This window comes from Xenopus tropicalis, chromosome 7, assembly GCF_000004195.4.
Source record: "Xenopus tropicalis strain Nigerian chromosome 7, UCB_Xtro_10.0, whole genome shotgun sequence".
NCBI lineage: Eukaryota > Metazoa > Chordata > Amphibia > Anura > Pipidae > Xenopus > Xenopus tropicalis.
Genome location: NC_030683.2, coordinates 25191995 through 25202485, shown reverse-complemented (window position 1 = coordinate 25202485; position 10491 = coordinate 25191995). Strand labels below are relative to the sequence as shown.

Below are 10491 nucleotides of genomic sequence, written 5' to 3'. Positions count from 1 at the left end.
AGAATTTTAGCATTTCGAAATGATGCAGTAATATGGGAAGCAGGTACCTTGACTAACCAATAACAACACACCAGTTTCAAAAGTTTCAGTCTAGTGCAGACAGATTGGTGAAAGCAATCCCCTGCCCACTCCTGGACTCCAGGAGATTCAACAGCTCTTAAATATCCCATTCAGTTCTGTCTTTCTAATAAGAGATACCTGGATGCCCAGTGATTTTGTACAGAGCAGCTTCTAAAATCTAATGGAGTACTCACCTTTATACATAGAAATAATCATGTGTATTTTCCAGCAGTCTTTCATGCTGACCCCTTAATCAGTGTGTATAACAAGGTAAAGGTGCTTAAAATTTTATTTTAACAATCACTGCTATAGATTGGATATACTGTACATGTAAACCCTACATTTTCCTACTATGTATATAAATTGGGCAAATCTCTCCCACACAGACGTCATCATTTGCACCGCATAAATCCCCTCCGTTAACTAGTGCCATCACATTTTCCTAAAGCAAATTGTAGCTTTAGGACATTTGCTCTCTCTGACATATCATGAGTGACATATCTGTAAACAGCACATATGTGCGGTTTGTACAATAAAGAATGCAGGCTTACATAGGCAGAACTTACTTTGATAAAAAGTCCTATTTGGACGGAGCACTATAATGTTTATGCTGAGCTCAGGAGAGGAGTTAAGGAGAAAAATACCAGACAGCTAGAGCAGAGTTTCTATGGCAGTGATCCCCAACAAGCGGCTTGGGGTCAACATGTTGCTTCCAGTGGCCTCAAAGCAGGTGCTTATTTTTGAATTTCTGATTTGGAGGCATAAAACCATGTGTACAATCAAGACTGGTAGTCTGCCAGTCCACATAGGGCTACCAAGCCATAAAATAATCATAGCCCTTACTGGGCACCCCCTAGGGACTTTTTTATCCTTGTGTTGCTCCCCGTCTTTTTTTTATAATAAAATGTTGCTCAGGGGTAAGAAAGGTTGGGAACCCCTGTTCTATGGGAACCAGCAATGTGATCTCTTAGCTGGTGGCTAGACTAAAGTAAACTGAGTTGAGAAGAACTGAGCATGCCAAAGCAAATTCCTAAAGGAGGGGGGCGAGTAGGTTAGAGAAGGAAAAGTTATCCTTAGTGATTAAGCGGATGCTGCAGGTATTTAAAGATTTTATAGAGGCTGTTCACTGATTACATTTTTTTGTGGGGGGTTTACATGTCTTTTAATGTTTCAGCATACAACTACAGTGTTCTGCATACAAAATATGCTAAGGACACCATTTTTACTGCTTAAATTGTATTCACAATCAGAAATCCTTTCCTCTATCGGAATTATGCATTCATTTTGCCTAAGAGCAGGAACTTCCTGGAATTGGCAGTTCTAGTGGGGAGTAGCACAATAATCCGCTCAAGAGTTGTTCTTGGGGACAGGTGTTTTCAGTATTCTAAGTAGCTTTTGGGATATCTTCTCAGAAATGTCTGCTGGGGGCCTTGTTGACCCCGGTAGGACATCTGATAAACTGTGAAACCTTTCCAGAGGTTGGTGGCTTTTGGTGGTGGGTCATGGCAATAAAGGTTGAAGTCACGGGAAGAGTGCTGATCCTTTGTGCTTGAAATTTTTTTACGGCCGAATCCCTATAAATAAAAAGGGTTAATAAAACACAAAACTTGAAAACCAAGTAGAATAACTGTTTTTCATTTTCCTATTGTCTTTACGTGCATGTTACAGCTTTGACTAGATAAGTTTAAAAGACTAATAAAAATGCCAAACAGTGGCCAAATTATATGGGAAATAGCCAGATGTTTGACTAAATAAATCAATAACCTTTTCCTTCTCAGACATGGAGGTGACACCATTTTAGTTTTTTCTCAGCATTGGGCTCTAATAATGTATATTCTTCCCCAACCAAACACTAACCCTGGGCACACCAGTTTCATAGAATACTTACATAATCAAAATATTCTGCAGAGCTCTGTAGTGAGTGTCTGTTGTCATGGGATGAAAATGGATAGGCTCTTTGTACTTCAATCTGAAAAATAAATAGGGACATTTAAATGAAAAATGAAAGTTTCATAGAAAGCAAATAAAACTTTAAACTGTGCCTGAGACTGACCATGCTACGGTATAGCAGAAGTCTTTGCAATAAAACCTTGCAGCCTCTCTTGTATGGATCACTTCCTCATTGACTTAGTAAATCTTTGTAGAAGGGAACACATTCTAGCCTGTCCTGCCTCCATTTACAGGGCTCTATTTGATCTCCCCTTAGTGGCTCTACAGTGCTATTGAAAGTGCAGTTTACTGTTGGGAACAGATCTATATCTTCCCATGCTGCTTACAAGCTGCCATCCTTGATTGTTTTTTAAGCCAGCTGTGTACTAACCAATACTTGCCAATATGCAAAAATTTGGCTGAAATAATGAATATCTTATAAGCGACCTTCCTATTGTTTTGCAGGTGGTCCAAATGATAAGAATCGCAGTAAGTGGAGTTGCGGCTCCTCTTTACTTTCTCATCTACCAATGCACCATATCTGTAGGGTGCATTGCCATAAGACATTCTCAAATACATCCATCTGCGATCTGATGATGACAGGATGACCAGTTGAAATAACCCACCAACCTGGCATACGTGTCCAAATGGTCAGGCAGTATAGTCAAAAATTTGCCAACCTGCCTGGTCAAATCTGGCCGCTTTACATAGAATTGTATAGCTATTTTGGCAGATAGCTTGTAAGCAGCATGACCATAGGAAACTTTGGATGTGTACCCGTTTACCGACCTTCTTTAGAGCAAGAGATGGTAATGGGTGAAACAATAGTCTGGTAAATGTAATAGGAAATCCTTGCAGAAGGGAATATAAGCCAGAGTAGAGGTGATCCAGGCAAGGGGAAAACAGGGTGTAGTAAAACCCAGAAAGAGACATAAGCTGGCTGTCATGGTGAGGTTTCAGTCTAATATGGGCAAGATTCCAGAAATGGGTTAAAGGGGTGGTTCACCTCAGTTAACTTTTAATTTGTTATAGAATGGCCAATTTTAAGCAACTTTTTAATTGATCTTCATTTTCTATCTTTAATAGTTTTTGAATTATTTGCCTTCTTCTTGCAGCTTTCAAATGGGGGTCACTGACCCCGGCAGCCAAAAACTATTCCTCTGTGAGACTATAGTTTTATTGTTGTTACTTTTTATTACGTATCTTTCTATTCAGCCCCTCTACTATTTATATATCAAGCACTCTCCCAAACCAGTCCCCTAGCAACCAGATAAATTGAAATAGTTGAAAATTCCAAACTGGAGAGCCGCGGAACAAAAGTAAAATAATTCAAAAACTACCAATAATAAAAAATGAAGACCAATTGCAAAATCAGAATAACTCTCTATATCATACTAAAAATGTACTCATAGTTGAACAACCGCTTTAAAGGACACAAGCCCTGTCAGGTTAGTTTGGGATGGTAAGCTCTGCACCATCCAGTAGAAAAGAACATCTATACATTACCTTACACTTTGGTGGTTGAATAAAAGGCAGTGTTCGATTTTCTCTATAGGCAGAGCGGTAAAACATTTCCTGAGTGCTTGTCATGGGCAATGTAGTACTAGTGCCAATATGCGGGAACTACAGCAAATATAAAAAGTATCATAAATGAAAACACGAAGCAAGTTATTTTTAGAGATACATTATGGGGTAATGTCTCATGGAGAATATAACCCAAAGTAACATTGCAGAGACACTTAACTGTGAAGTGTGACAAACCCACTGTATTCTCTTTGCATTGCATTGTATGTGTATTATGATTGGTAGCTCTAGTTATTTGAGGTGCATCTCATTGCATCCAGTTAGGTAAGGTAACTTTTCACAGTAGTACTTAAGCTGGCTCTCAGCAATAAAGAATACTGTATATGTATGTATAAAGTATGTATATTTTCTTTAATATAGAGCTACTTGTACAGACAGTGATGTAGTTATATGTTTAAATCCATTAGAAATGTATAACCTATGTATCTGTATCTTGCCTGAATATATGCCTTTCCTACAACTGAAACTTACATTTACTGAGCATTAAGGTAGACCTAAAAAATATTTTGCTTCTACGCCCCCAGTCTATATTCCTGTATTCCAAGTGTAGAGGGCCCAGTGGGACCATGACTAATGTCCACAGTGCAGTGTATGGTTGGAATCAGCCAAATCTGTGCAGCTTTACCGGGACTAAAACTTCAGCGACAAATGAGCAGGAAGCAAGGCTGTGTAGGGGAAAGGGCCTACAGGCACCATGGCTCCTGCCCTCCCTTCCCAAGTCTGCAGCTCACTGACAGCAAGGGGGCCCCTGGCTAATCCCCATTAGCGCAACACTGCCTTTCTCCTAGTTGCCCTCCCCATCTTCTGTTTTCCATACTCCCACTTCTAATGTGCCAATCCCTCCTCTGTGCCCCTCAGGTACTTTATGGTCTCTTGTCTGTCAGTTGGCGGTTGGCATATTCTGTGTGAAACATGCAGCCACTTGCACCAACATCTGTATAACTAGGGGTACTGTTTCATACATAGAGAGTTTGAATCTGGAAAATGTGAGCTGGTTGCATTGCACACAAAAGAGGGCGTGGCCAAACTTTTTTTTTTTGTACGGCACACTTGTGTTCATGGGGGCCCTATATAAATAACTTGTATGGAGCCCCAAACTTCCTGATGGCGGCCCTGGTTCTCCATATTTGGGTATATGCAATCTAGCAAGCAGTGTATTATTTACTAAGTCTTTGTTTTTGCTTGCTTTAATGCAGGTTAGTAGGGCAACAAATTCCAAAGTAAATAAGAGAAAGAAAGTTATTTGTAGCACAAACAGCATGCTCTACCCCAACCATCCCAACACTCTAACACACACTTTAACACCTATCTTTCAGCTGAAAACACATCTATATCATTCTCTATATAAGTAATTATTTCCTTACCCATACTCCATCCTTCTCAGTGGAAGGATTATGTAAATGTCCTTTGGGCATGTTTGCCCACACCGCCAATCTCCAAAAATGTAAAAATGAAGTATATGTGTAATCTGCTGTTGCTTTAGAATAGCCTGGGCTGGTTGTGCACTCTCGTTATATTGGAATCACAACACTTGGCTCCTTCTTGTAAGAATCTGTCGTTTACTGGTTGCCTTAGATACAGCTATGAGCTGTCTCTTTCTGCTTGACGCCAGACTAGTGTAAATGGTTGCAGGGCTTGTTCTCTCATTGTTCTCCTTGTCAAACAACATATTAAACCACCTGCCGAGCCAAACATAGAAATAATGAAGAGTCCTGAATGGTAGTCTGTGTGCATACTGTATTGATTTACTGTACTAATTTACAGCGCTGAAGCTAAAGTAAAAAATAAAATCTATAAAGCAACAATGTCCATATACTCTAAACTGCTAAAAAGCAAATGCAGAGGGGCAGAAGTATACTGGGCCTACTGGGGTGGGTTGCTAGAAGATTTATTTAGTATATTTTATTTACATTTGTCATCTTCCCCAAAGGAAGTTATGAAGTATCAGGTATTATTTGGTCAGCTCAAATGGAGAGCCTTATTTTACTGAAATTGTCCCATTTCTTTACGGCTATTTCTTATATAATTCAAATTCTGCCTTATGTTTTCCATCACCTTTTCTTGATAAAGGTATGCTGATGGTTGGTGTTAATTTAATGGCACATTCCACCAAATCTGTAATTTCCTATCCCCTAGGAAAGAGCGCCCAGGGCTAATGCCCTCTCTGCCCTACATCATAGCCCTGATAAACACTCGTCGCTAGCCTGAGTACGCACAGGCGCAATAGCGTTTAGTGTCAGAGCAGAGACTGGTTTCCCGGCATGCAGCAAGTGCGGAAGTAGGAAGAAGGGCAAAGAGGGATAGAGGGAAGGAAGGAGATACCACAAGGAGGAGGTAAATGTGTCCGAGCAGAAGAAAGTAGCAGCGCTGAGAGCCCCACTATACGCAGCTGAACACAGTAAGTTAGTGAAAGGGATAAAGTGCGTATTGGCACTGCTTAGCTCTGTGTTGTGTATCTGAGATCGTGTCCGGCTGTTGCACGTTTATTGGCTTGTTAGTTGGTCGGATATGTCTGAATGGACCCGGTGTAGACAGGGTTAATATTAGAGCAGGAAAGGGATCCAACTTTGCAGGGCCCCCATTGGGGGAGAGAGGACATAAGCTCTAAGGAAATTCAGTCCTATTCCCATACAATCACTTGTTAGCAATTCCCTACTTACTCACTGCAGGAAGAGGTTGTAGTTCAGCAGCAACTGTGGGAATGCAGGTTGCAAAACCTATGTTTGTGACAAATTACTAATAGCCTTTATTTACATTGCTCCAATGTGTTCTGCAGTGCTTTACCCATCATTCCCTTGGCGAGATTACAAGCTTAAGGGCTTTATCACAACACAAACACTTTTACACTTGTGTTTATGAGAATGTGGGAGAAAACCTGAGGAAACTCACCCAAGCGTGGGGTGAGCACTCAAAAGTGCTCATTAAAGCACTGATACTGACGCAGTTACAGCTTCATCATTCAAGAGAATGGAATTAGGTGGTGGTTTGTGGGTATGGTTATGCCAAGAAAACAACCAATGTGCTATGGCGATTTTGGACTTGTGTAGTATGAAGAGGATCAGCTTTGCAAACATACCTAGTTCTGCTTGTTATCATTGCCATATTATAGGACCTGGAAAATGCATTCATGTATCATGTCATTAGGGGGTTGCCCGTGCTTTTAGTCACGGCTTTACCTATATGTTCAGAATTATATTGAATGGTAATATTGTTACACATTTATATTATATCTGAACCTCTACTCATGTATATTGTTCAAAAATAGAAAATTATTGGTGAACTTTGTATAAAATACTTACAAAAAAGCTTTAGCTCCTAGTTGTTGCTCTGTGCTGCAACCAAATACAACTGCAAAAATCCAAAAAGTAGGAAAAAAAGCTTCAGCAGATTTACTGCAAAACATTTATTGTGGGTAGAGTTAACACAATATATGCATGTATATTGTCTCTATGCAAATATGAATCCATTCTCCTTATTTCCCTCTATTTAGATGTGGAGTGTACAACAGCTGCTATGGGGGTGTCGCTCCCTTCTGACCCAAGGCTGTCGATCATTTTCACTCGGTAAGACATATTTAAAGAAAAACTTTACCCCCAAACAATGTAGGTCTCTATAAAAAAATATATTTCAGGAGATCTGTTGTTCATGGTAAATCCAGTCTAACATTCAAAATGGCAGTAAAACAAGCTTAATTGTGGAAAAAGAAAAGAAAATTGTTAGTGTGCCCAGAGGAGTACTTTGAACATATTCATTGTAATTTGTAAGGAGGGGTTATGTCTCTTTAAGGTAATGCAAAGGATGTAAGGCAACCTGAAGGTGCTGGAATGATGAGGACAATGGATAAGGCTGAAGTATTAACTCTATTTTTTTTTCCCTAGGCAGTCGTGATCTAAGGAAGATGAATTTTATGCCTCAGCCCAAAAATACAGATCGTTGGGACCACAAGAGGGCCCTGTATGGAGTGTATGACAACATTGGGATACTTGGTGAGACAATTCTTTTTGAGAAATAAGACAGGCCTTTGCCACTTGAACTTGTTTTTGTTTCTCACCCTTAATTAAAGGAGAAGGAAATGCTAATAAAGAGTTAATCTCAAGCTGCAGGCATACCAGTTGTCTCAATAGTTCCCTTAAGTCTCCCCATAGTTCACCTAGAACAGCCATAACTTTAATACAGTTATTATGGAAAAGTAAAATATACACTGCTGGAAGCCAGGTTCTTAAGGGCCCTGACACATGGGGCACTTCATCAGCTACTGGAAATGTACTCGCCTGCGACAATGAAATGCCCAATAATACCTGTCCTTTAGCATTCATTTGTAGATTGTAAGCTCTTTTGGGCAGGGCCCTCTTCACCTCTTGTATCGGCAACTGATTGCTTTATATGTTACTCTGTATGTCCAATGTATGTAACCCACTTATTGTACAGCGCTGCGGAATATGTTGGCGCTTTATAAATAAATGTTAATGTAATGTAATGTAATTCATTTGAATCACTGCATGTAAAAGACTTTTTTTTTTACACTTTACCCAATGTGTGGAAATAGCCACAGGCCCTTTCGGAGCAGAAACTTGTGGACTGTGCCTAGAACTGAGGACTGTGTTAGCCTGTGCTTCTAAAGGGGTGAATGGGGGGAGGCACGTAAGGGTTCTGCCCTCTCACCCCTAACTTGTACTTCATTTGCACATGCAAGTTAAGTAGTGGAAGGAGGTGCAGCCAGCATTGGGGCCCTGAACTTAAGGACAGGTGCTCTGTTCAGTGAACAGCAACCCCCATGGGTGCAAGTGACGTTAATGAACACTGAAGGGTGCAGTCTTGTGCCCCCCCGAGTTGTAATTGACCCCTTTTACATGCGACAATCCTGGAGCAAGTGCCAGAAAATGTGGACCAAGGCATTTTTTGAGCGATTACCTAGGATCGCTACTTATAATGTGTTTTACATGCACCCATTCCAATGAATGTGAAGGGGCAGGTATTGTTGGATATTGTAAAGGCAGACATGTAGCTATGCAACTTGATTTTTATGAATATGTGTTTGGCATTAAAAACTCTTGTATGGTGCACATCACCTGTAATGTTTGTTCTCTCTCTGAAGGTGACTTTAAGGCGCACCCCCGTGATTTAATAATAGGCCCATCCTGGCTAAGGGGCTGGAAGGGGAACGAATTGCAAAGATGCATTCGAAAACGTCAAATGGTTGGGCCAAGAATGTTCTATGAAGACAGAGAAAATCTGAACAAGAGAATTCGCTTCCTGTACAAGCGATTTAACCGTTACGGCAAACACCGCTAGCATATGTATTTTGGACTTTTATATTTCCTTGTAACAAATAAATTATTTCATATTCACTTTGCCTCATCTGTTTTTAATATGCAGCCTTTAACTCTGCCTTCTAGAAGTAATTGATAGATTTTTTTTTATTCAGTAGTGCCTTTTTCCTTGAATAATAAAATTACAACAGAATAGTGTCAGGGAGTAATACCCTACTAGATCATCATCAGAAATTAAGAAAACTCATTTGTATCGGTCTCCAAGTGCTGCAAAAATTCAGGAATAGGCAACATCCAGCTACACCTGTGTCATATCCCATGACCCCCCATTTTTCTAATTGTAGGGAGCTGGGAGTTCTTCAGTAATGAAGGGAAGGGAGGACTATATGTAATTTAGGTTTTTTCTGCCACAGAGCAAACTTTTAACCCATTGTCCAGCCACTGGGCAATACATCCAAATGGCTTACTGCAAATTCTCCATGTAGCTTTGCAAAGGGAAAGAAGCACACCAGTTGTGTCGGTAATGCCTTTAAATCATTTATTTGCAGAAAATAAATGATTTAATGATGATTGCAAATAAATGATTTAAAGGCATTGCCGACACAACTGGTGTGCTTCTTTCCCTTTGCAAAGCTACATGGAGAAAAGGCTTGGGAGCGGCCGTGGAAGTTAAGCACCCTCTGAGAACATGTATGTAAGTGGTGTGCTGAAGATTTTTCTTTGTTTACTGCAATTTCTACCATCCCAAGCAGGTTTTTATGCACTCACATAGCAAGGACTGATGGGAAAATCAGTTTGTAAAAACCTGGAGGGCCAATTATGTGCTTTGTGTGTAGATAAACCACTGCATTAGTAGGCACTAATACTAATACTATACCTGCCATCCCACAGCCACAGTCCCTTCCCAGAGGCTATTATCCCACTGCTACTATAGGCACCATCTCTCCCTACTATACCTGCTATCCCACAGCCACAGTCCCTTCCCAGAGGCTATTATCCCCTCACTGCTACTATAGGCACCATCTCTCCCTACTATACCTGCTATCCCACAGCCACAGCCCCTTCCCAGAGCCTATTATCTCACTGCTACTATAGGCACCATCTCTCCCTACTATACCTGCTATCCCACAGCCCCAGTCCCTTCCCAGAGGCTATTATTCCCCCACTGCTACTATAGGCACCATCTCTCCCTACTATACCTGCTATCCCACAGCCCCAGTCCCTTCCCAGAGGCTATTATCCCACTGTTACTATAGGCACCATCTCTCCCTACTATACCTGCTATCCCACAGTCACAGTGTAATACACACGAAAAGTGCATTTTCAGCCACAAGTTACAGTTGTTAGCAGGGCTCACCACCCAGGGTGCCCATGTGACCACTAATTCAGGGACGGCCAGGCTCAGTAATATAGTTGTAAAGGCCTCGCAATCTCTTTCAACATATAATAAATAGGAGGAAACCAACTCGGACAATTGAGCCAAGTAACTGCAATTGAGTAAAGCTAAAGGCTATTCCTTGAGTCGGAGACGAGAGAGTTTAAACTGCTCTGGCAGCAGCCTTGGGATGAACGCATTGTACTCCCGCCTCACACTGACCCCAGCATGTACTTACTGACTTTTATTTAGTAGCCCGCCCCATTGACCTCT

General features: G+C 40.9%; 2 protein-coding genes across 3 annotated transcripts; one reads left to right on the top strand and one right to left on the bottom strand.

Moving 5' to 3' along the window:
* Positions 1-335: 335 nt before the first annotated feature.
* On the bottom strand, positions 336-5716 carry tex36 (testis expressed 36). Its single transcript, XM_004912722.3, has 5 exons — positions 5629-5716; positions 4938-5252; positions 3496-3612; positions 1949-2029; positions 336-1634 (listed from the first exon to the last, which is right to left on the bottom strand). The coding sequence occupies exons 2-5, from the start codon at positions 4986-4988 to the stop codon at positions 1437-1439; spliced, it is 447 nt and encodes a 148-aa protein (XP_004912779.1). The 5' UTR covers positions 4989-5252; positions 5629-5716; the 3' UTR covers positions 336-1436.
* A 103-nt stretch (positions 5717-5819) lies between these two features.
* On the top strand, positions 5820-8921 carry mrpl51 (mitochondrial ribosomal protein L51). Of its 2 annotated transcripts, none has more exons than XM_012959079.3 (4): positions 5820-5907; positions 7064-7136; positions 7452-7559; positions 8669-8921. In XM_012959079.3, exons 2-4 carry the CDS (start codon positions 7064-7066, stop codon positions 8863-8865), a joined length of 378 nt encoding a protein of 125 aa, XP_012814533.1. In that variant the 5' UTR covers positions 5820-5907; the 3' UTR covers positions 8866-8921.
* The last annotated feature ends 1570 nt before the right edge of the window (positions 8922-10491 follow it).

What these genes read in the sequence shown, in the direction of transcription:
- mrpl51 (XM_012959079.3), top strand. Translation starts at nt 7,064, where the DNA reads ATGTGGAGTGTACAACAGCTGCTATGGGGGTGTCGCTCCCTTCTGACC. An exon ending in CTGTCGATCATTTTCACTCG is followed by an intron (nt 7,137 to 7,451) that starts GTAAGACATATT and finishes TTTTTTCCCTAG; the next exon opens with GCAGTCGTGATCTAAGGAAG. An exon ending in TGACAACATTGGGATACTTG is followed by an intron (nt 7,560 to 8,668) that starts GTGAGACAATTC and finishes CTCTCTCTGAAG; the next exon opens with GTGACTTTAAGGCGCACCCC.
- tex36 (XM_004912722.3), bottom strand. Translation starts at nt 4,988, where the DNA reads ATGCCCAAAGGACATTTACATAATCCTTCCACTGAGAAGGATGGAGTA. An exon ending in TTCAACCACCAAAGTGTAAG is followed by an intron (nt 2,030 to 3,495) that starts GTAATGTATAGA and finishes TTTATTTTTCAG; the next exon opens with ATTGAAGTACAAAGAGCCTA. An exon ending in CTGCAGAATATTTTGATTAT is followed by an intron (nt 1,635 to 1,948) that starts GTAAGTATTCTA and finishes TTTTATTTATAG; the next exon opens with GGATTCGGCCGTAAAAAAAT.